The following is a 26,154-nucleotide window of genomic DNA, read 5'->3' as shown; positions in this document are numbered from 1 at the left end:
AGAACATGTCAAGATAATAAAACCTGAACTCTCTCAATGCTGTCCCTTTCACTGCAGTGCATGCACCTGCCTTTTCACCAGGACACAGCAGGAAAGAGATGATGGACACTGTTACTGCAGTGTCTGGGCCTCCCCAGCTATAAAGAGATCTACCTTCTGCTACCCAAGTATTTGGACCATAGTCCTCTTAGTACCTCAAGCTCCTTAAGTAGGATATAAAAGAATACTTGTAGCTGTCTTGCTTCAAATAAGCCCATGGACTTACTCAGAATCCTATTTTCTTTCCTAACTTTTCCTGGAAGGAAGCAGCAGCATCTGCTCCTCACAGGGCAGTTCCCATCTCCCCTTGTGCATCACCAGAGGCAGAGAAGCATTGCTATGTCTCCACATCACCTCTGTGCCCCTGCTTGTGTGTGCAGAACAGATGTCTGGCCTGGACACCACACCCAAACCCAAATGGGTTCTTGCTGCTCAGCATTAGGTAGGAGATGCATTTTTCTGCTTCACTCCTTTGGGCAGATGTGTAAGCCCTGGGAATAATCTAGCCAAAATAAATTAATTGTCTGCAACCAAGCCTTTGCAGGGGTGTGATGATCCATTCCACTTGTGGTTTCTTAGGTTTTTTTTTTTTCAACCAAGCATTTTCAGTGGGCTGAGGAAAGAAGGTGTGGGAACTGGCAGAGAAACTGAGCTCTATGGGTTGTTACAGAGTACTTTAAAAAAAATTATATTTACTAGCATATCAAGTGAACACAAATAGCACAATCCCAAAAGTTTGAAACTGAAAAAATACCTGACAGGTCACAGCTATCCTATCCCTCTGCTGGCCTCAGATAGTTATCTGGAGCTTATTTTCCATCTTGGTTTTCCATGGGATAGGAGATTGCTCACTGCCTCTGAAAATCAGGCCCTACTGGTGCTCAGTGATGGGGCCTCAGCCACTTCCCTTAGGAGAGATGAGGTAATTGTTCTCAGACATTAATAGGCAAATGCAGCATCCAGAGTTCAAAAGGACTTGATGCATCACACTGCAATTTCAGTCATAACAGTTATAATAGTTTTTAATTCTGATTGTGCACTGCAGCACAGTGAGCACAAAGCAGCTCTGCAGACCAAGCACCTCCAGTTACTCAACCCACCCATCAGAAGGACAAGTTGCACAGTAAAGAAGTTATTCCCAAAATTCATCTTTTCAGTTTCTCCTTTTTAAAATTATATTCCACCACTATATCTTGGTGATACAACTAAAAAACCCCAACCCCATTTATCAGCAGTTTTGATCCCCTTTCTTCCTTACTCCCCAGGCATAGATGTCAGGGTTTCAGAGATCTTGTGACTCATGTGACCTCCTCACCATCCTGTGAGGACACTCACTAGTAGGAGGTACCTTTCTCAAACAAACATGCTGTTTGTTTGTTTTGAGTTACTGACTCCCCAGAAAACTCAGCTGTGTTGTTTGGCAGAAGAGTTTGCAATACCCCTGGACTGCCACATTTTGTGTTAAGAGACTTTCATGTCCCAATCTCACTGGTCCCTGGAAATTTGTGCTTTGCTAAGTATACAGAAATATTCTTAAGGCCAGAGAAACACAATCACAAAGGTAAAACACAAAATTATCTCATTAACATACAAATTATAGAAAGGTGTTGCTAATTTATATATTTATACACATCCTAGGTTCTCACACACATGCACAGGAGGCTTCTCCATAAAGCAGGTGATCACCTGAGGTTTCACAAATTGGCTTAGACTGATCTAACTGAAAAAGTTGCTAAAGGGGTAGGAAGTCATCTCCCACTCCTGCAGGTTTCCAATTGCTCCCATGAGCTGGGACTAATGATCCAGTGGCCTCAGCATATGGAGATCTAACAAAAAGACTTACCCCTTTTCATTTCAGAATAACTTCTGGATGTGGCAGGGCTGGCACAAACACAAGGCAACAAACAGGCACAGAGAAACAAGCCAAGGGAGCCAGAGCTGCCCTTTCAGCAGGATTCCAAGGCAGCTTGAACAGGCTGTGACTGTTATCTGACATCAAGCTCAAGGTGTTTCACATTGTGCCTGAGCTGGGACGTATGTTTGTGATAAGGCTCAGTCTTCAGCCTTGTTTTCCCCCAAGCTGAGGAAAGGCTTGCTGGTGTGCACCCTTTTTGGGCTGGGGGATCTGCTCAAAGCCTCTGTGGGCCACAGGTCCCAGTAACATTTAACCTTGATATCCAAACAAAATATCATTTTTTAATAGCTCTCCCACAATGTTGTTGGCTTTTACAGTGTGGCTTCTTTTTCTGAAACATAAAGAGTCTTTAAAAATGCTGATGACCCTTGGGCGTAGCTGCATGGAGTTATTATCTTGTGAAACCATTTATTTAAGGTGACAGCAAAGCTTATTAGCTGGCTTTGTTCTTAACTGAGTATAAACAAATGGGTTATCCATGCATAGTGAATTAAATTCTTTCTACACAGCAGAAAAAAAAAATGTTTTAACACCACCACATAATTTTTCATTGTATGTGTATTTAAAAATTACATCAGATGAAAAGTCTGGGGATGTAGGAGGGCAAAGCATGTGTGTCTTACAGTGGTAGCAAAGTAAAAAACTGGATTAGCTTTATCATCTAACTCTAAACTTTCTTGAAAGTAAATATAACTTTTATTAACCCTTCACCTCCAAACCTACTAGAAAAGTAAAAAGTGTCCATAAGAAAAATGTGATTGCATGACAGCTGCTGGGTATGCTTTGTGTCCCTGCAGAGTGCCCTTCTCCATGAAATGCCTCCTGGCATGCCAGTGATTTCAGTCTGAACACGCTGAAATGTTTCACTCATGAACTATAAAATACTGAAAAATATTGGTTTGGCATGAATAACCGGTGAATCATCGACATTTGTAATTGTTTGGGGATATGGAGGTAGTCTTGGCTTATTTGTATTCTGATTTCACATGAGAACATTGATATGAAACAGCAGTAATTGAATCTGATAAGCTCTGGTGAGCCTTTCCCCAGGAGAGGAGGTACGATTCAGAGAGAGATACAGGAGTACAGAGGGAATTCTAGAAGGATGCATGGAGAGTTGCAGGTTGCCTCACATCACAACTCACAGATTTTATATGCTCCTAAAATGAGTGATCATCATCTCAGGCATAGCTAATTACCTGAGACATTATGATTCTATCTGCTATGAGCAGGATGAAATTCAACGTGATCTCTCCTCTTTTTTTTTTTTTTTTTTTTAATTAATTGTCTGTCTATTTAAGCCTTCTTTGAAAATACAGGGATCTTAGACAGCATAAGATTCCAGCCTGTGAGTATTTGGTGGTGAATGTTGTTTCTCCTGTCAGTGTTTGGGCACAGGCTTCATGGGATGACTGTGCTGAGAAGCACCATAGTCCACAGGAGGCTGGGCAAGATCAGACCTGTGGTGTGAGCCTCCATCCTCTCCAAACTTCAGTGACTCCCTAAGACAGCCCCTGGTTACAGATTTGGTTGGCTTCTGAATTTCCCCACCCTGGCAAATTAAGAGCCTATAAAGATGTGAATTAGAGCCAAAGGGTTTGGTCCTAGCCCATGGAAGCCAGCTTGGAAGACAAACACTTTACATCCCCTTCCAAGGAAAGAGCAGCTTCCACAGGTACAGCCAGTGATGTTACAGCCACACCACTTGGGAAAAGGGGATGTGATATAAAACTGGAGACAGAAGCTGACAAATAAAGAGCAAAACTAGCAAGACTTGAAGAAGGGGCAGTCTCCTCTCCCAGACCACTTCAGTATCTCCAGCTGGCAGCTGTGTCTTAGCATCCTCATGGGAGCATCACCTCCAGGAACTTCAGCGGTGCCAGTAATCCTCTGACCTTTCTGCAGCACTCACAAAAGCATTCGGGATGCATTCTTAAAAGTCTTCAGCCCACCCCGCTCCCTAGTGAGCTGTGAAGTACAATAATCCCCTTGCCACACAGTGCTAAAGGCTGCATTATTGTCCAAAGCTTTCAAAACACAGGCAGGAGTTTTAGAAAGCAGTTTTTAAGGTGCTGTATCCAGCCTCTCAACCCACTCGGGTATAAGGAGCCCTTCACAATCTTCATGCTCTGAAGGTCTCTTCACCACTCCTACAGAGAGACGGGGAGGCTCCTCTGCAAAATTCACAAAATGTGTCACTGATACTGGTATTTATACCCAACTTCTCATCTTGTTCCCAGGGACAGTATAAATGCTAAATAAGGAACCAAAAATTTAGGAAGAAGAAGCTACAATTTGCCTATTTACTTTGAAATACCTGCTACAACAATACAGATCATCCATCTCCTTCCTCATTCCCTGTATTGAGATTGAATCTTATTGTTGAATTTCAAAACAAGATGAAAGCAAAGAGGATATCACACCATACTGAATACAGGGGGGAGAAATTCTGCAGCAGAAATAATGTCATTTTTATAATTAAAATTTTTTTTAGGCACACAAGATGATGCAGTACACACAGGAATATTGCTATAATTTCTTGTTCTTCTAAAAGTTATAATTAAACTTGTAAACACTAATTTATGTTTAATTTTTGCAACCAACCTCTGATGGAAAGACTATAAATAGACTGACTTGGATGTTACTAAATTTTTTTCCACATACAGGCTTTGTATTTCCACACAGAACTTTTTGTACATTAAAACCTGGTCATCAAATTCAGTCTCTTCCTCCTGCTTTGTTTCTTTCCTTATTATTTTCTACAACACTGAGGTGACTGAAGGAGCTAAATATCTGGGGAAAGATTGGTTGTTGGAGAAAATTCTTGACTTGCACAAAGTTTAGGACTTAGACTGCATTGTGCAAAGCTTCATTGGCAAGGGAGCAAATACTGAAAATCCAGATAGATCACCTATCTTTCAAATAATTGTAACTAACCCATTTATTGGAAGTTATTAGTATTGGTGACTCTTAATAACCAATATTTGCTAGTACCAGATTTTTACCTGAAGCAATTCTCACTTGTCCTTGATGTAGACATGCAACCAAATTTATATCATGTTAATGTATAGGTAGACTCTGTTTACAGCACTCCTCTTATTTATTCTCAATTTACATAGGATTTGTAAACTGAATTTTGCCTTGAATTTTTTTTCATGTGGCCTTAGACTCCAGCTGAAAGCTGAAGTTTTCCTCAATTTTATGTGACAACCAAAGAAGAGTTTTGGTTTGTTTGGGTTCTTTGGCTTGTTTTTTCGTTTGTTTGTTTGTTTGCTTTGGGTTTGGTTGTTTTTTTTTGGGGGGGGGGTGGGGGGGAGGAACGGTTATTAAGTGTGCACTTATTGGAACATTTCCAAACAATATTCTCATCTGTGTTTGTCTCAAATATTGGCCTCATATTGCTTGAATATTGCTTGAAACAAGGCCCCAACCATTCACTAGAAAACCAGCTGTGCTATTTAAACCTCAGTCTGAACTTGCCTGAATCTAGTTCCAATTCCTTTTGAAACCTAGTTTGGGACTCCCAAGTTCTCAAACTATGGCCACTCTTTTGGGACACTGATTTTACATGCCAAACATGAGGTTTGTACCCGTGTTCAAAATTCAAACCCATTCTCCTATTTATGTGGACATAATATTGGAGCCCCTTTGAAATTACAGGTTCAAATACAGGCTGACTCAACACAGACTCAACACTTCCAGAGCCACCATCCTCAAACACCCAAATGCATCATTTCAAAGGCAGGGGAACCACTCACTTGCTTAAAATTATGCACATCTGCAGATTATAGAGTGTGGTGGTGTGACTTGTTGCAGTGAAGCTCCTGCCTCAGATTCCAGCCCAACTCCAGAGGTGCTGGCACAGCAGCAGGCTCAGCTCTCCATGTCAGACTGGCTGCTCTGTACCACCTCGTGCTGCCAGGACACCCAGCAGGGCATCACAGGGGCTACAGGGTGGCCTTCACATGCCACACATGGCACTCTCACACCCAGCTGGCACAGCCACAGCCCCCAGACTGCAAATGCCCCAGCAGTCTGCCTTGGCTTGCTTTTAATTGCAGTTATTTTTACTTTTTTACCTCAAGCTGAAGAGTAAATCAGGAGAGATGTCCCCTTTTTGTAGCCATCACTTAGATGGAAAAATAACATGAAGGACAGGATTTCATTGTTTTAGCCGCTTTGATTCAGTAAAGGAAATGCTCAGTGTGAGCAATGGCATCCTTAATCAGCCTAGCCCTTGCACACACTTCAAAATACCTTGAAGTTAAATCAGTGCTGAAGTAAGGCCTTTGTTAAGTTTAGCAGCCAAACAAGAAAGGCAATCTAGCTGTGTTGACATAATCCATTATTTCAGTGAGGCCTGTGAGACATAAAACAGGTTTGGAAACTCAGTATCTTCACAATCAGGTATTCAACATATTAGTAAACTTAAGCTTTTGGATTTTGTTGTAGTTATAGCAGTCCTTTGCTGTATTAATTGCTGAAAGCATCAGTATTGAAATATTTTCCAGTACTGAAAGAATTCACATTAGTCACTTCAAATCATAAGACATAAAAACGGGAAGATAAACATTAATCAAATAATTTCTTTCATGAGTGTTTTATTTGAATTTATAGCATATTCACAAAAATAGAAACAGTCTTTAGAACCATTTTGTGAATACATTGTCTCCATGCTGAGATTTACAGTGGCAATAGTGAAATACCTAACTTGGATTTGTTTCCACACGTAGACATTGAAGATGATGCTGTGAGAAGCAAGCAGGAATTATGCAATGTGCTACAGAAAGAAAGATGAAAATGTAACTAAACATTTTAATGTCTATGTAGTTCAACAGCCTACATACAGTTTCTCAGGATGTTTTTAGAGCAAGTTGCTCTAATTCCGTGCAGAAAATATTGAGAGTGCTCATGCCAACCCTTTGACATTGTGATTTGCATGTAACTGTATAAATACAATATACTTTCCTATCTAGAGCTTTATACATATGAAAAATTATGGTACAATAAAAATCTATACACATGGTGCTACCAGTTCAGCAGCTGCTAACTTAAAGGATACATCTAAAAATATGATTGCTCAGCCTCTGAAATACAAAATAAAAGAGCAATCAGAAATGCTTTTTGTTTAAATAGCAATTTACATAAAAATTCATCTCTTCATTTTCTCCGTTTGCTTAGGTCTGGTAAAAAGACTCTTTGGTTGGTTGCATCTGTCCTTGGCAAGAACTGTAGTTTTAAACAGTCCTTTGTGTTTGTCTTAGGCAAAGGTTAATATATTTGTAAAACAGAGTAAATGTTGGCTGGCTTCTATTCCAACTTTGTGCTATTGTAATGCTGAATGGCAAGTACCTACTACACTGCAAAGTTCTGCAGGGTGGAAACAGAAACTTGCAGATTTCCACGTGCTGAAAGATGTGACAGTGGAAGACCATTTATACTGCACCCCAACATAAACCACTCTCTCAATTTACACAGTTTGCTTCTAAGTACAGTTTTATCTTTCAAAACCTTTAAAAGCAGGTTTAGCTGCTGCTCAGCAACCAAGTGGTGATACACATATATCACAGGTTCATTTTGTCTCCCAAGAAATTTTGTGAGAAATCAGGTAGAAAGGAAATTCATGAAGTATTACTATCCATTGCTATAAGATGTATGTTAACCTGAGATATGGTACAGCTACATTGCAGATTTGTGATGGTACCACTGATCTCAGATTTTCACCCAAGGTGTGGAGGTGGTGTGAAGAGCACAGAGCAAAGGGCTACAAATAACCATCAGGTAAGGGGAAGAAATGGTCTTAGGAGCAAAGTGAAAGTGCTCTTCTCATCTGGTTGTCTGATTCTTGTTATATGAACTACAAAATAATGGTAAAGGAAGTGAAATGTAGCAAATTCAGCTAAAAAAGGAAATTACTGAGTTGCGCAAAAGCAAGCAAGGCTAGCACAGACAGTGAAAAAAAAAACAAAAAACAAAGAGAGATAGACTGAGAAAAAAAATGCTTTGAAGTACACAGGCTTATTATTTGATTTGTAAATAAGATGAAGCTCTCTCCACCCAGGTTATGAAAAGTAAAAATTGTCATGTATGGGTAATTGATGGTGACAGCTCTGGCATACACAGTGTAGGAGGTGGTGTTATTGTTTAACATGCCCTACATGTGTAGATAACAAGTTAGGCTCTCATGTTTGCCTACAAATTGTTGCTAAGCACATTTCTTACCCTTCATATTGATACTTCTGTTGTCTCTTGGTTTCATCTCTATTTCCTTTTGAGACACAAAAATGGAATATCCTGCAACCTCCAGTTGTATCTTGTATTTCAAGCTAATATGGATTCAAACCCAGGGTATGCCTCAGGAAATAGATACTGGATGGATTTAATATTCTTAATTTCCCTTTTGTTTTCTTTTTCTTTTTTTAATCTTGGACTTCTCAGTCCCTCTTATTGCTTTTCAAATTCCCCATCCCTGAAAAAGTGATTTGAAATTGGTGTTGGTTTCACCTCTGTTAACATCACCAAGACAATCCTGTTTCTCAACTCCTACATCTCATGTACTCAGTGACCTGGTGAAGTGCTGCCTCCTCTAGTTTTTATTTCCCTACATTCTGCATATGCTCAGTGCTGGCAGAAAGCATCTGTGAACTGGAGAAAGGAAAAGCTGCCGATGAATGCTCAGTGTCTGCATAGCACTGCTAGAGGTGAACCCAAAATACTGACCCAGATCTGAATGTCCTTAAAATCTCAGTGTCTTTATGTTGATGAGGTTTTTCCTCCAACTAAGAATCCCAAGCACAACTGACAAATAAAACTACAGTATAGAGTTAGACTGGAGGAAAGCAAAGAGAACTAATACGTTACACACAGTTTAGCTTTGCTTTCTCAAAGGTTTTTTGAAAATTTCTGTCCCAGTGAGACTTGACCTTCCAGGAGGACCACACAGCTTGAAGCAATTGGGGAGACTGCTTCCTCATGCCAAGGGATTAATAAACGTTCTGCTTGCCCACCTCCTCACTGCTCCATATGGCACAGATTTGAAAGCTTTAATTAGAAGTGCAAGAGGGTGAGAGGATTATTAACATTCCTACTGGGAAACCAGTGCCTTTTAATACGTTTGCCCAGTCAGAAGATTTCCTTCAACAGCTTTTGGTCCGCAAGATTGACGCTCTTCCAGCAGTTCACCCCAAAGACATTAGTTAATAAAAATCAGCTTTTCTCCTGGGGTGAGCTGAATGCTCTTTGGAGGTTAGGCAAGACACTGAGTATTACTCAGGTAAGGTCTGGTCCTAAACATCAGCCCACAAAAGAAAGTCTCAGTGGTGGAGGTAGTATGGGTTCTCCAAATAAATGCTGACAGCCACCTTGCAGAGCCACTGTTCTTGTGGCTGAGATAAGCCAGCTGAAGTGGAACCCACTGTCTAATTCAAGAAAAGCAGCTGAAAGCCAGCATTAAAACACTCAGAAATCAGAGGAGGGAAGGAACAAGTGGTATTGGCCAAGGAAAGCTATAAACCATCTGACTATGGAAGAAGGCTACTTGGCTCAGAGATGCTTTACTGTTTCCTCCACTTTTTGCTGCCTTCCAAAGTGGATTATCATATTCCCTAAATGCCCTAATATTCAGCTCCTTCCCTTTCTTTACATGTCTCATAAATCACATTATGCCTGTATGATTTAAAAAAAAAAAAGAGGAAAACTTCACAAGAAGGGAAAAATAATCATAATTCTATAATGTTAACTTATATCACAGAAAACTGTGTACATTTTTTCCCCATACAGGACATACTTCAAATAAAATAATTTTAACACCAATAATGATAATGTTCTTTCTTCCCGACAGAAGCAGAATTGTTTTTTCACCCCAGTTTGGTACATAAATATAAGAAAATAGTCTTTGAATATTTACATCCATGTGTTTTAAATGTTATTTCTTGATATATTTAATTTTCATTTTCTCTCCAACCACGGGCATTCTTTCCAAATTTATATACTAATCTCCGACCATCCACGCGCTCAAGGATTTCTCTTTTGTAATAGTATCTGTTAAAATAAAAACAAAAAAAGACATAAGAGTAAATTCACCTATGGTCCTAAAAGGCCACTGCCAACTAGAAAATCCCTTAGCTTGCTTAAAAAGTCTTTATTTTCTATTGAGAGGTATATATTTATAATATCTAAGATCATTATAAATGAATGACAGAGAAGGAAAAATTGATGTTTTCTTTTTCTTTTAGATTACTTAGCTCCTGAATTTTAATTTCACTGTTTCAGGTCAAAGCATATTGCTAGATTTATCACACACTCCTATGAGATTTCATTGGGGGTTTTTTTCCAGATAAGACAGGATCTGAAAATCAGACCAGGAAAGAACCTCAGTGCCCTTTTCAAAATACATTTTGAAGTTTCAGAGATTATGGGAAAAGTCTCAAAATGTTAAATCAAAGAGGAAAGAAAATCCTAATAGCTATTTTAAGACAATGGATGTGGGGTATGCCTAGTTTCTGAATGCTGCTGGAAGTAACAAGATCTCCAGCCATTACTGGGGCATTTAAACATTCTCAGGTTTCTGCAATCATATTCCCTTCCTACGTTGGTTGTTTGGATGAAGAAAAACAGAATTTATATATATATATATACACAATTATTTTTGTGATATATATCCTATAATCTACAGAAACAGAAGAACACAGTGCTACAATCTCAAAACTAGTCTGAGAGACGGTCAAAGAAAGCAACTGCTGCTGTTTGCAAAGTGTTTTTAAAAGTCAGACAAATTTTCCATCCTGTTGGTCTGGGTATGTGCCACAGTCTTCCTCAGCAACACCGAGCTCACCTCATAGCCCGGCTGAGTTTCTCATAAGTCATGCTGCTGTTGTTTTTCTTCTTTCCCCACAGCTGAGCCACAGCTTCAGATTTTAAAAATCTGAAGACACCTTCTGACCGGTCTTCCCACTTGATTAATCCTGGGTTTTTCTCAGGATTGAGAAGAATATCTCGAATAAATTCCCAAAGATGAGTTCCTCGAGGGTCTGAAAAAGGAAAGAGGGCAGGAAGGGGTGTCTCAATAGCTCTCTGGGCCATGCTTGCAATTTTTATGCCATCTACAGAGCATGAACACTCAAGCCATAGTTTCTGGAACACAGGACCCCCACCTCAGAGAAAGTGAAAACCACTGGCAGCCTTTAAACTGCAGGTAAGCATCGGCCTCAGGCAGTCTGAGCCCTGTGGCAGGCAGGTAGGAGCCCCAGCAACCAGGGGAAGCAGAGTCAAAACCACCCACTGCTTTCTTCTGCCTTTGGCACTGTTTCTGCCCTAAAGAGAACATGTTTAAGCCTTCCCCTCATCTCATTCACCCATTTCTCCTGATCCCTGTCTACAGCGCAGCATGCAACCTGATATTATTGTGTGGCACATGAAACAGCCGAGATTAACATGAAGCAGGCACCAAACCTCCATGCATTTAAAAGGCAGACAGAAGGCACAGGAGGTGAACTGCCATTCTGCATGAATGACTAAGTAAGAAGGTGTAGAGTAGATAGAAGGACAGCCAAAACTGTATGTTAAAAGGGAACCAAAAATATTGACCACAGTGTAGAAAAGATGACAACAGATCTCCAAGTTCAACAGGTAGACCTCTCAGTTTAAGTACAAATACATCTCACAGTTACTATAAAGATAGCACCAGAAAGTCCAGATTTAAAAAAAAAAAAATCTATCAGGTCAGATGAAGCAGTTTACAAATGAAGAATAACAAACAGTGACAAGGTGAGCAAGAAAGACAGCACTCCTTTGGTCTGACTTCAAAAGCATGTAATTAGACCAAATTAAGAAGGAAACAAGCTAATCAAAGATGTGAAGGTAACTAGAAAATGGTATACAGTGCTGTATAAGTAGAATTAGATTTCAGTCAATGAATCCAATATTTCTCTCTATTATTATAATTGCTTTCTGGATCCATTAAAATGTGGTGGACTTAGCCTATCTGGACATCAGTAATTTATGGCCATGAAATGGAGCAGTACTGAAGAAACTGGAAATGAAGGGGATTAGCCCAGACTGCCAATGTGACCTGTTTTGTATGCCCAGGCTGTGACTTGAGATGTTAGAATCACAGAATACCTCAAGTTGGAAAGGACCGACAAAAATAATAAAATCTTACTCCCTGCTCCTCGTAGGACATCCTAGAACTAAACCATGTGACATGTCCAGACACTGTTGAACTCTGTCCAGCTTGGTGCCGTGACTGCTTTCCTGGGGAGCCTGTTCCAGTGACTGACCACTCTCTGGGTGAAGAACCTCCTCTACTGTGCAGTCTAAACTTTTCCTGGCACACCTGCACTCCATTGCCTCATGTGCTACCACTGGTCACTAGACAGAGGAGATCAGCACCTCCCCCTCCACTGCCCTCCCTGAGGAAGCTGGAGACTGGGATGTGTCAACCTTCAGCCTTCTCTTCTCCAAGTGAACAAGCTGACAGACCTCAGCTCTTCACAGGTCTTTCTTTAGACCAGTTCTGTCTAATCCTTTTGTGAACAACCTTTTTATACACACACACACACAAAAAAAATCAAAACAAAAAGCAAACAAACAAACAAACAAACCAACAAACAAAAAAACCCACCCAGATATCTGTGTACAGATATAGAGTTCAGGAGTTCTGTTGGGGCAAAGAGACAGAACAAGAGTAAGAAGAGTCAGGAAGAGACATAATCTGGAGGTCATATTGAAACAGGACGAACCCAAATCCCATGAAATGCAGTGAAAGACCAAAACTAAGCTTTCCTATTACAATCAAGGAATTAAATAGGATAGAAAAGATATACATAGGATATTTTCAGCATTAAAAAATCTTGCTAAAGTACATTAATGGAACTATGTATAGAAATCACAATTGTGGTATCCTGTCTTCAGAGTCAGGTTGAATAAAACTAGCAGAAGATGTATGTGAGGGGAGGGGAAAGACTGCCATATCACGGGCTAAGGAGGCAAGACTGAGGCCCAGGTGCTTGCTTGTGATGTCGTACATGAGAAGCTCTGCAAGGAGATGCTGAGCAGGGTCTGTGTGCTGCACCTGGCAGGCACAGGCACGAGCATGACTGCCCACGCACAGGCCTTCCTGATTTAATCCCAAGTCTTCCTCATCATTCCTTTACCCCACTCTACCAGCCCAGCTCAACAGGGCAGAGGAAGCTGGGTTCTGGTTGCTTGCCGACAAGCCCTCACTGATATAAACAATTTGAAAAGTTTAACAATATTGAGCCCAAAAATGATGTAAACAAGCAGTACTAGACAGTCAGATCCTTCCAGAATTCAATCACAATAATGATTTAATGAGTTTTGGGTTTAAAATGCTTCCTCTTCCCTCCCAAATAGAATCTGATTTTCATTTGTTTCTTTTCCTTCAATCAACTAACCAACCATTACAAGCATGAATTTTGACTTACTGTGCTTCTTGGTGTGGGACTTTGGGGTATGATCTTGCGATTTTTTTGCATCTGAAGAGTCTGCAGAGAAGGAAAATGAAGCCTATTTGTAAATTTGATTAAAGGCTTTCCATTGACTAGCAGGTTGAAAGAAATAAAACCACAAAAAAGAACAAATATCTCTTCTAAAGATAATCACTTTTCGGAAGGTAATCTAAGTGAGGAGGGAGAGTTTTGTTTTCTGTACTATATGTTAATCAGCACACTTCTCAAAGAGACCATTGATGAATAAAGAATGAACACAGAGGTAAACATTTGACTTTTGAAAGCTAAATTTGATTAACAAATAGCTCACCTCATGTTGTGTGTGAGAGAGAGAAAAATAGGATGATCGCATCTGTAAAAGGAATCCTGAATTGTCCCATTATCTTAGTCTTTGCTGAAGCACGTATCTTTGGGGGCTTATTTGTTTCTGAAGAGATGATCTAATGGGAAATGTATGTGCTGGTACCAATGCACAGAACACCTACTTGACTAAAACATAATGAACTGGCAAAGTGCTGTTGTTTAGGGGGGCAGGGTGGGGGAAAGGGGCTGCGCTGGTAGGAGTTTTTGGCAGCAGGACAAGCATATATTTTTCTGTGGCTCAGAGCCATAGGAACAAGCCATTTCTCATCAATGCTACTTTATCACCTGCAGCCAGCCAGAGGAGGAATAGGGTTTCTGGCACAAGCATTTCTTCAGAAATGAAAAAAAAAGAAGTTCCGCCTGTTCATGACTGTAACCTACCTCGTAGTCTGCACGTTCAACCCTCCCGCCCCCAAACCACCACAGCCTGGCTCTGCTCTTGTACTTAATGAATAGCTTTCATCTGATTGCTCTAAGTCTCGCAAAATCTGTGGGATAGACCTGAGAGGGAGCCCCTTCTGTGTTTGCTTTTCAGCATACCTTGTCCCTGAATCCCATAAAGCAAAGCTTAAGGTCCCACGCATGTTTTCCCAGCTTCTATGAATGCACAATTATCATACTTTTCATGGAAACCAGGCATTTGCATGGGAAAATGACTCACAGGAAATATTTATTTGCATAAAAACTTGTCAGATTTGCACAAGCTACTGCAATAGCTGCATGTGAAAAGGTAGATGCAAAGTTATTCACACACTTGCTTTATTCATACATAACTGGAAACATAAACTGAACAAGACCGTGGGGTTAGGCCTAACCTCTGCTATTCTAAGTCTGATAAATTACTGTCCTTGACCCCCAAGCAGCAAACGTGCTCTGAGTCATTTTGCCTTCCCACTCTTAAAGAGCAGGAACTAGCCTGCACCTCACTCAGCTTGGAGGGGGGTGTGGTGTGGGGGAAGTAAAATGAGGCTTATATCACTGCCTTTCCTCAGATTATGATTCCCCATAGGTTATTAAAAGCCTGTGGGAATTCCAGGTAACGACTGCAGGACCTAGCTCTTTATTTGCCCTCATATAAATCCTTCTCATTTTAAAATCCCACAATTCGCTTGCAAATGTTTGTTATGCTCCACTTAGCTGGAAATGTACTCTTGGAAGTTCAGCTGCCTTCTGCCTAGCCAGTGATTTATTCTGGATTTCAGCTGTGTAAATAGCCTCCTGCTCTGCCACAGCTCCTACGTGGAGACTGGTTTCAAACATGCCATGTTAGGAGGCTGGGGCCTGACAGATGAAAAGAGTTATGATGCAGTTTCAACAAAGCCGTCTTGCAAAACTTTTGACAAAAGGTTACACGTTATTTGCATATGATTCAGGAATGAGCCATTTTTTTACGGGATATACAAATTTAGTTTTTACAGGAGGCTGTGCCCTTGGCGTGCCACCCTAGCTCTAGGCTTAAGCAGTCAGCAGATAAACACAGCGTGCCAGGGTCTGGACAGGTCCCCAGCCCTGCCAGCAAGCCCTGAAATCCTGCTAGACATCTGAGAGTGGGTGGAGGTGAAGGGGAAAGAAAACAGGGCGGTTGGTTGGGAGTTTTAAGGTTTGGTGGTTTTCTTCTTCTGGTCAAGTTTTCTCTCTCTCTTATTTTATTTTTTTAATTCATAGCTGAGTGTATTAGATTAAGCTGGATGTCGCTTGGCAAATCCAGCTGGGGAGGCTGGAGCAGCAGGGGATGGCAGGCACAGGGGCTGGGGCCCACACGAACAGGGCTGCCCCCAGTACAAAGCCAGCTCTCCTTTCTTATCCCCTTTTCTTATCCTCCTTTCTCATCCCCCTTTTCTGCTCCTTCCACTGCTTCCTCCCGCAGACCTCTGCTGAACGGCCTCTCCTCCCGCTTTGCGGCTGCCCTGCCATCCCTGCTTCACCCCTTTCCTTCACCCTTTCCCTTTACTCTCTCCCGGCGCGGGCCGGGCCCGCGGGGCGCTCCCCACACACGGCACAGCGGGCGGGCTCCCTCCGCCCCTGCCCTCGGCCGGCGCATCGCTGAGGCTCCCTCAGGAAGGGAGCGGGGCTAGCGATGGCAGCGGAGAGAGGCGGCAGGAGGCGGCCAGGGTGTGTGCCCTGCAGCCCGGCCAGCCGCCCGGGCTGGCCCCAGAGCTCGGCATGAATCAGCTCTGCGGGAGCTCGGCCGCTGCCGAGGGTGGGCCGCGTCCATTTATCCACGGGCTGCGCCGCGGGAAAGCGCGGCGGGGCTGGAGCGCTCATGGTTACCCCTTTGACTCCGTCGCTTTAAAAGATACGTGATTACAGATTGTTTGATCGTCTTGACAGAGAGACGACAGAAGCATTTCTTTAAAGAAAGCTACTGGAATAATGACAGCTAATAAATCTGTCAGAATCATCGTTGCTTAATTTAAAATTACTGGAGGCTCAGATGCAATCCTACAACAGAAGACCACAGAGACTATTACATGTCGGTAGCTCTGGGACAAGTGACAAACAATTACAAATATAATTACAAGTTTCTTACCAGAAGATTGGTGACTAGGTGTCATCATGGAAATCTGAGCACGACAGAATGTTTTACTGTCCAATAACTCTGGGAATTAAAAAGAAGACGTTTAAACTAATAGCCTCAGACAACAATAAAGCCATCTCAGAATGCATGAAGTATTGTGATGTTAGTTACCTACTGTGCTACCATAGCCACTGTCATAAAGATAATTATCTTCTTTCCAGGACACCATTAATGATGGATCTGAAGGACCAAAAGGAAAACTGGATCATTAAAAGAACATTTTTTTAGCACAGAAGTAAATATTGAGCACTGAAAGAATTTCAAATGTTAAGAAAAAAGAAAACAAAAATGTCAAAGGGAACCAAGAAGTAAAGGGGCTATGTACAAAATTATTTCCTTTCTCTCAAATTATGCATGGAATTTTTCATATTCAGGCAAATGTGTTTACACAAAGCACTGACTTTTAGAAATAATGTAGTATGCTCTTCCTTTTCTGACTAGTATATCATTTATGCCTGGCCTTGGAGGAGGTTTCCTATGCCAGATCAACTCTAATTCTACCCAATCCAGTCCTGAATTCTCAGCCCCTGCTGATTATGACAGTGCATTGGAGCCACAGAGATGAAAGTGTTCTCAAATATCTAGTAAAACAGAAGGATGCTTATGATGAGTATTTATTTCTATAATGGCAGAACTCGAAAGTCCTCTCTGAAACACAGCTTCATGTTTAAGCACATAGGAAGAAACATCAAAGCATAATCCCAGATGAAGGGACATTTTATTCCAGGCACACTAAGTCCCTATCCTTAACCTAAAAACCTTCATGATTAAAGAGGAATAATTTTTAGTGATGTTCTGGTCATATGGATCAATATAGGCAGAACAAAAGTATTGTCTTTACGACCTGTACACTGATCTGGAAATTGCTTCCTTCACAGTGCACTTTTAAGGCCAGAAGCCTTAAAAATCTCTTTTTCTTTTGAAACCACGTCAGAAAGGATGAGATATACAGTTCAAATTGAGGTTAAACCTAATTTTTTTCATGTTCACATAAATGAAATCAAAAACCCCAAAATGAGTTACAGCTAAATAATCATGTTTGGCCAAGTTACCACTTATGACATAGGAATTTAGCAGGCATGCTAACTAATAGCTGCATGTTTGGGCACCCAGAGCTTTCGTTCCGACAATAGCACACACCCTTTGCTTGCTTGGACACCTGATCTGCCTAATGCTGCCTCTGAAGACAGGCCTTACCCAGCCAGAACACAGGGACAGTGTTCACCTTCCCATTTTGGCCTTTTTCAGTACCCATGTCTTTGCAGCTGTGGTCGTTTGCTGGAGTGAGCGGGGCTTCCCCTCAAAACCACCAGCCCTGTCCCTGCTGCCTCACAAGGAGTAACTTTCCCAGCAGCTCTAATCCACAATTCCTGCTCCCCCCACATGCAGAAACTTAATCCACTCCCACTGGCCGTGGTTGGCACCACCAGAGCCCCACCAGGCCACTCCTGATCCAGCACATCCAGGAGAACCGTCCGTCCGTCAGTCCTTCTAAGATGTGCAGCTGAGGTACTTTGCCCTCATCTCTAGTAGGAGGAGGAAATAATATTATACCAGGATCTCATAAATCAGGACTTAAAGGATTACTGGAGTTACCTCCATGGAAAGCAGCAAGGCCGCCTCATGCACATCTCCATAACACACAAGCACGGGCCAGGAATGGAGAATGTGAGTAATGTTCCTGGCTGGAGAGGGTGGGCTCCAGCAGGTTAGATGGATAAACAGGCTGACACTATTTGTTGGAGATGCCACATGCAACAGATCTGTATTTGTTCTGCCAGCAGATACCAAAATGTGGCTCATGGGCACACCTACATACAAAGAGGCTGGGACTAGTGGGATACAGAGTGTGTGGATATGGACAGGCGTGATCTGGCAGAGGAACAAGGGAAATAATTGTGCCTGAAGAGGACGGTTGAATCAAGCTGAAGTTCTTTTCTCAGTTAAACAAAGCCCTGGGAGGAAAGGGATCTAGCTATAAACACACTCAGAAAAAGAACTACAACAGCAAAAATGCAGATTTGATCAAACCAAACTACTGCCTGAATTTCAGTTTCGTTGAAACCTGTGAAGAAGTTAAAATGCAACATTTTGTTTTCTTTCCAAGCTGGTTTTTTTTGGAAATTTCCTGATGTTTCAAACATTAACAGAACTTCACAACAAATATTTTTTCTTCCTTTTTCTTCCTTCCTTTTTTTTTTTTTTTTTTTTTTTGTTTACTGGAGCATATTGTTAAAATATGTTGTTTTGAAATCTGCTGAATGAAGCATAGGAGGAAGTCCTCTGCAAAGCTGCCTTCATGGAGCACCTCAGACTATTCCAACTCTGACCATCAGTGTATACTGCTGATACTGCAGAGGTCTCCCAGGAAAAGTGGCCACATCCATGTGCTATTACCTGAAACTTCAGAAGTAGGCACTGACTGACATTTGTATTCTGCATGATACACTTTCCATTTTATTTAATGCCACTTCGATTTGTCTCCCGTGGAAGAGGGGTCCCCCCTTTTCAAAAGACAATTTACCCAACTGCTACTCACCTGTTTGCTCTGTCTTCACAATGACATTATGAGATTGGTACATGTCACTTCCACACTGACCTGCAAGAAAGCAAATTGGCAGATAGGAGGTATGAGAATGAGCAAAGAGGAATCAAATGTATTAGCTCCAAGCAGCAACTTCTACATCTGAGCCAGAGGGCTGATTTTGGAGCGGGAAACATTCCCTCTCCTCTTCATCCTTCAGATTTCTGCCTTAAGTCATATCCAAGAAATTTAGCAATACAGTAAATGAGCTATAAGCAGAAGAGCAAACATAGCAAATATAATCTGCCAGGCAAGCTTCTGGGGAACGTAAATGACTTCTGAAGATCTCAGAATTCAGACCAATGAACATGTGTCTCTCTCTAATATCTATTTACCATTCCATTTTAGGTGCTGGAGGTTGCTGTAAAGCAGTTGTCCTGCTGTCCCAGCTGCCTGAGTGAATTCCTGCAGGCTCATGCTACACAGATGTTCCCCATTGATATCAAACTCCTGGAAAGGTATGCAGTTGGCATCCAGCTGGTTCGTATCAAGGAGGTGCTGCAGCCACTCCCAGACTTGAAACTTAGTCCAGTACTGCGGGTGTATTTCGTGCCACTGGGTTCCATAGAAGCTACTGGATACTGGAAAAGAAAAAAATATTTACTGTCTCAGCATAATGTTCATCAACAGTAAGATCTATAGCCAAATTGCACATCTTGGAAGTCTATGGACCTAGACACTTTTCTCAGTCCTTAACATTGGCTCAGTAGCTATTGCTGGGGAAGATTTTGTAGGGATTTTGGCCTCAGTTTTCCAACTAAAAATTGGGCATTAGTTCATTACGCACCTCTTGGCTGATTCATTTGCAGGAATTACCTTATGAATGTTGGCTAAATACATCAAAATTCTCTGATAATGCATCAGAAAACAATGGAAAAGCCTTGTAAAACTCATAAGGTGATCTGGAAACTTTCTTTGAATAAGAACTTAGTAGGGGCTAAGTATGAATTGTGGGGCTAGAGAAAGGAAGGTTAAAAGCACTCTCATACTGCTCCAGGTAAAAGCCTATTAGTTTGGGCCATGGTTTCATGACAGAGTGGCATTTTGATGGTGCAGATTATTGCTGTAGTCATGTACAGTGGTTTCTGAATGTAGTTTTAATACTCATTTTTAGTTATGGAAGTTGCCTAATTTTCTTGTTAGACTGTCTGAGTCTTTTCTTGGCAGTCTCAAACTGTTCCTAGTTGTATGTCATTGCACGACAATAGTTTGCATGTGCAAATGGAAGAAATTGTACATGGGATGGGATCATTATGTAAGATAAGAGCAAAGGCAGGACTGCTTTGGTCTGTCCTCACAGAGTTCAGTGCAATTTATTCCCTGGGAAAGGAGGAAAATGGACTATGCCAGACAGAGGTGATGGTGAGATAAAATGTTCACAAGTGCAAGAAGGGTTTAAGGCTGAGGGAACAAGAGATTACACAAGGAGAGATTGCCATGGCCTAGCTCTGCAGTGACCCCACTCCAGGATATGGCACCAGTCTGTTTCCAGTCTCCTCTAGAAAAAAATTAACCACACAGTGAGAAATACTGGCATATTGCTAGAGGACCATAAGCACCAGAATTGGCACTTTTTAGGAAATCACCTTAACTCAGGTGCACTAGACCTCAGGTCTCCTCAGCTGAGACACAGGACACAGTTTCCAGGTAGCACAAAAACAATCCCCACAGTTATTTAGCTTTCCTTATCAATATTAGCCAACAAGACTCGTGTAAGTAACTTAGGGAGTTTGCAGGACTGTTCCTCGTCCTCCCATTGAAGGATTTGGGGAATGAGTGTGAAAATTATTAAAAGTGTGGTATGTCAGAGAAAAAAGGTTTGCTGGCGCTGTCAATATCTCCTGAAAAGGAGGTTGATTTGTATTCTTATCACTTCAGAAGAGTAAAGTCATTTCAAAGGCCACTAGAATCCTAATGTTAGCAAAGATACTTTAGTGAGAGGAGAAAGTAGCTTAGGTAAAGGTAAGTGAAGTGGTGAATTATTGTGCAGGCTGGTCTGAACATTGAGCTTCCTGTCCCTCTAAAACATAAGTGAATCCTGAGGATTTTCACCCTGGAAATTTGATATAGACTCCCACCATTTTCCCTCCATGAAATCCTGTGGAAGAGTGAAACTCAGATATTACTTTTTTTCTGTATGGCACTGTAATAGACATACAAGTACATTTACTAAGCACATGTTGCTGTATTCCTGTGTATTTAGAAATTACACATAAAAAAGAATAAATATCTCATTAAGTAGGAACTTTAATTGTAATTTTTGTTGTAGTGTTATTTGGATCAGTAGGACAAGAGGAGGATGTGATTGTCCGCTTAGATTTTGTTTTACCTGTCCACTGAATAATGAAAAGAATTCTAAAATTATGTCAAGCATCTGTAGAGATATATATTTTTCATACTGAGAGAATATATATGAATACATTTTATATACACAGATCACATATACATAATCGCAAAACAGTAAGAAGATAAAAAGAGAAAAGATCACAAGCCACAAGCTATCTAGTGCTCTAATGCCAGTTTAATTAGAAAGCTATCTAGTAATTTGAGCTGAAAAAGCAAATACAGCAAATGAGCAAAAATACTATTCCCCTGGAAAGCCAGAGGGTTGATTAGCATTAAACAGTAATGCTGCTTCAGAGGAAGCACAAGGGGTAAAGGTACGAGAGAAAGAATTCTGGACTGAGAAGAGAGAACTTCTGGCGCTTTCAACACTATTAAATTTTAAGAAAGAGAGCCAGTAAGGAAATGAACAATAAACTGGTCCCTTTTTCAAGATCAGCTTTTTAAAAATGAAGTAGCAAATGAAAATTCTTCTTACCAGAAGTGAAACTCTAGTGAATTAATACTACTGAAAAATAATACTCATACATGCTCAAAGGTGCAGCAGCCCCTTTCCCCCGGCCTCCCAAAAAAGAATACAACTCAGAGCAGCTGAATTCCTCCTACCATTGCATGTGGAATATCCATCTGTCCAGGAAGGCTGCTGGTGGAGTAGATTGCTGCTGGAATTGATACTCATCCTGCCAGCTCCTTCCAAAATCATGATCTGTAAGTGAATCAAACAGCTTGCTTAGTGAGCGGTGTCTAGTCCAAGAGGTAAATGGCAAAAAAAAAAAAACAATCCACTGAAGGTAAAGCAAGGAGGCCAATTCCATCTGTAGACGAAGATACAACTGAAATCAAGAACATGTTGACACAACCCCTTTTCCACTGCCACAAATCTCCTTATGATAAACATTACCATGATTAATTTGCATACGCAAGAAGCAAGTTTCTACAGCTGCCCATCCATAAATGAATAATCTGTAATCAGAAAAGAAGCCGAATGAAAAGACAAGGCTCCTGACAGAGCAATACATGAAAACTGCCAAGCTCTGAGAAATTAAATACTAAATAGTTTTACTTTTTTTTTTCTGTTTTAAAGAGAAATATGATTTAAACATATTCTTCCTTTTTCTTTTTCTCTTTTTTTTTTTTTTTTAAGAGAGAGAAAGAACTTTCCAATAATTGCAAATGAAACTATACAGTTGACTACAAGCCATGCTCAGAAAATCCCTCTCACAGAAGGATACACATAATGTTACAGGGAGGTAGCCTTACAGGGAATATCTTGTCAGCTGACCCAGTTTGTTATCTGATCTGTGTCAACAGTGTCTATAACACTTCTTGGTAACAAATATCACAGATCATACATTTCCACCCACCAAAAAAATCAGATGGTCAAAGATCATGTAAATGAGACAGCCATTGTTGTAACAGAATCAATATTTTTGAGTGATACCACCCCCAAGACAGCATTCCCTCTTTTAAGCAAGCTTTCCTTTCCATGTATCTTAACATTAGCACCATGAGTAAAATTGTGCTTTACTTTTTTATATTTTAAAAAAGCTCTACTTGTATGACATTCTAGAAAAATGTTACATTTATCCCTTGCTTAATCATTCCAATGAAAGTATACAAAATTCCCCAGTGATGGGTATTCTTGATGTTTTACACTATCTTTCAGTGGTGTGAAGTTGTAAAGTTTAAAAATATACTTTATAACCGAAGATATTATTGAGAAGATTGGGAAAGTAATTTGCTAAATGTTACAAAGGCTTTGGATTGTAATTCTTATATACACAGGGAAAAAAAAGAAAACCAAACCCCTATTCAAAAATATTGAAGCCGCAAAGTCTATAAAAACAAAACATTAGACATCAGGATGGCATGTGCATGCAACTACACTTCACCCTAAAATTAAAAAGGTTATGAAATACAAAATGGATTTGTGAAGGGTAAAGTCACTGGTCTTGGCTGTTTCTCCACTTAGGCCAGTGAAAAAAAAATCCACATCTCTATCCCCTACAAACATCTCTATCCCCTACAAGCTAATAGCAGCAGCCTCTTTGGTAAAAGAGAAGGAGTCAATAGAAACATTTACAGCCTTGGTTTTAAAGGAGCAGTCTGAAAATTACCTGGATTGGTGTTTTCCTCTGTCATTTAAAATAAATCATGCAACTTAAAATTTACACCTATTTCTTCCCCTGACCCCTCTGCCATCTATGTATTTAGAGAGGGAAAGGGAGAGAGAGAGGTTACTGACAATTGTTTAAAAAGCCAAAACCTTAGGAAGTTTAAGGAAGTTTTTCACAGGAAATGGTATTTTACAGTATAAACTAGTTTAGGGCTTTTTTTTTTTTATTTGGTAGCTAAAAAGAATGGCAAAATCAAACCATGAATGATTTGGCAGTCGCTTTCCATTCTTAATTATAGCCAGTCTGTGATCCAGTGACCACTAGCAAGGAGGATTAAATTTCTTATAGTAGGCATATGGGATTATAAAACATTAATAATTGAGAGATACTTTTTGTCCCATTCTGGCCAAATGAAAAATGACTATCGCATCAGTCAGTTTATACAAGTTAGAAGACATTTTTTAGCCCTGTGAAAAAGGCCAAGTGACTTAGTATTGCAAGTGAGAAGGTGTTAGGAATCATTTGAATTCAATATCATGATCATAAACATGTTCAGCCTATAATGTATATAAATTAAATACTTGATGTGTAAGAACTTTTAAGCAGTAATGTGTGTTTTGCAGTCGATGCATACACTTCCAAGCTGTACAGGTTGATATATCACTTTATTTCTTTAAATTTGATTTAAATAATTAAAGACAATTAGGTATGAATGAATGAAAAAAACCTTAACACAGTATCAAGTACAGGTGAGGTAGAATACTATAGCTATTCTGGGAAAATGATAAAACCTGAGGATTAAGAATACACACTTAGAAACTTAGTTTGCTGAATTCACTTCTTTTTAAAAAGTTATAGTATGTGCTTTATAACTTAAATCCATTGATCTGAAGCCACATTTACAGAAGCTATGTCAGAATTAAAAGTACTGTTATGTGGTCTTGTATTCTGCAACTTCTATAGTTTCTGGAATTCTACACAGATTTCATAACTTGTGCAAAAGCCTTACAAGTACATCTGGGAAAAAGTGTGCATATGAACTGAAATTATTTCTGTGTAATTTATGTCCTTTCATAACTAATCAGGTGAATTTCCAAACCAAAACATCCTACAACACTTTGATTCAGCAACTGAAGCTCTGGATAGTTAAATAAACCAAATCATGTTTCTTGCATTGCTTTTCCCCCCAGCAGTAACTAAAACTAATGGACATTAGAGATGTAAAAAGAAGAGCTCTGGCAGCCTCTTCCCGAGATCTGGATTTTAGTTATTTTCCTTTAAAACTTCCTCTCCCGGTTGCAATCTAGCAGACAATTGCTCTTCATGATATCCCTGAACAACATAAATATTATTTTCAAATAATGTCCATGAAACTGGCTTTACAATTTAGTCAATCAATAATCCTGGTTTTGGAAGCTAAATAAATTATCTCAACCTTAATAACTTAATTAATTTCCAGTATCACCTGTAGGAACAATTGTACCTAAGGGGGAGAATTTACAATATGACATTAATCACAGAAACAGAACTGGATTTAGCTTTATTCTAAACTTTGTCAAAGTTCTACATATTACTCAAGGAACAGGGTTTTTGGTGTCCTGAAAATTTTTAGTTCATCTCCTTTATCTTAATGCAAGGGTGTTCCTTATATGCAAATCATTCTAGCACTTTATTCAGAAGGATTATAAATTCTTACTAACAACTTCCACACCTTTTCTTGGAAGTATACAGGATTGTGCTCAACAATGTTTTCTGAAAACTAAACTGGGATTTTCTTCATGTCATCCTGTATATGCCTTTCTTTGCTAAAAATTCATGGAAGATTTATGCTTATCCCATACTTGAAAAGATTTTGAGTCAGGATATTGGAAACAGCGTGTTCCACTTTAGTCCAGGGCCAAATGCTCAAATTTTGTACAGACAAACCTGGTTAAAGGGTGTGAAACCTCAAGGGGAAGGACACATAAGATGTTCAGTTTTCTTTTAATTATATTCCATGTATCAAAGTGAATTGTGGAACTAATGAAGCCTGGTTTCCTATGAATGTGTATCTTGTGGTTGGATTCTCGAGTGTCTAGTAAGATGTGAGTGCTGATTGAAGTTTTTCCCACGGTTGGGGCATTCATAATATCTCATTGTCTCAAAGCAGCGAGCTCAAGCGTCGCTCTTTCTTTCAGATCGAGTATTAATGGATTTTCCTTCTGTACTTGGCAGCCAGTTTTCATTAATCCTGTAAAAACTTCGTATCTCTGCGACTTCTACCCCCATATCAAATTTAATTAAAATTGGAGATGAAACTCAAAGATTATTACGGGCCAAATGTAAAAGCCAAAACACAGAATTACCACGAAAGCCTCATTTCCTCTGGAAACCATATTAAAAGGGATTCTAGCTGAGATGATATTTTGGAAAATAATATAAAAAATATTGAGATCTGTCCCTCTACTATGACATGGTACATTATAAATGAAAGCACAGATTAAATATCATTTAAGTATATAATCACACGTATTTTTACAGGTGTACGCACACACATGTCCATATCTGTGTGTGGCAGGTGTCTGTACACACAATCCTATTCTCTTCCCCCAAGGAGCTGCCATCTCTGGAGTTATAACACTACAGAAATGACACTTTACTCAGCCAGCACAGTTAAATATACTTGTGAACTGGTGTGCATCAAAATTCTTTCTAGAGAGAATCCTATTAGAAGGGATTAATGCATTTAAACCACAAAAAAACAAAAC

The 26,154-nt window shown here is 40.1% G+C and overlaps 1 protein-coding gene across 1 annotated transcript in view; it reads right to left on the bottom strand.

Annotated features, from left to right (window-relative positions):
- Nucleotides 1-6,530: 6,530 nt before the first annotated feature.
- The window catches only part of EHF (ETS homologous factor), a 33,890-nt gene continuing 14,266 nt past the window's right edge, over nt 6,531-26,154 (bottom strand). The window contains exons 2-9 of the mRNA XM_056493300.1: nt 21,897-21,996; nt 19,283-19,528; nt 18,903-18,962; nt 16,475-16,543; nt 16,316-16,384; nt 13,399-13,458; nt 10,788-10,983; nt 6,531-9,994 (exon numbers count right to left, since the gene is read on the bottom strand). Of these exons, the coding sequence (XP_056349275.1) occupies nt 9,895-9,994; nt 10,788-10,983; nt 13,399-13,458; nt 16,316-16,384; nt 16,475-16,543; nt 18,903-18,962; nt 19,283-19,528; nt 21,897-21,993 (897 nt within the window). The 5' untranslated portion in view covers nt 21,994-21,996 and the 3' untranslated portion in view covers nt 6,531-9,894. The remainder of the gene's footprint in view (nt 9,995-10,787; nt 10,984-13,398; nt 13,459-16,315; nt 16,385-16,474; nt 16,544-18,902; nt 18,963-19,282; nt 19,529-21,896; nt 21,997-26,154) is intronic.

This window comes from Oenanthe melanoleuca, chromosome 5, assembly GCF_029582105.1.
Source record: "Oenanthe melanoleuca isolate GR-GAL-2019-014 chromosome 5, OMel1.0, whole genome shotgun sequence".
In the NCBI taxonomy this organism is placed as follows: domain Eukaryota; kingdom Metazoa; phylum Chordata; class Aves; order Passeriformes; family Muscicapidae; genus Oenanthe; species Oenanthe melanoleuca.
Note: the sequence above shows the minus strand (reverse complement) of the source record. Positions and strands in the feature narration are given on the sequence as shown.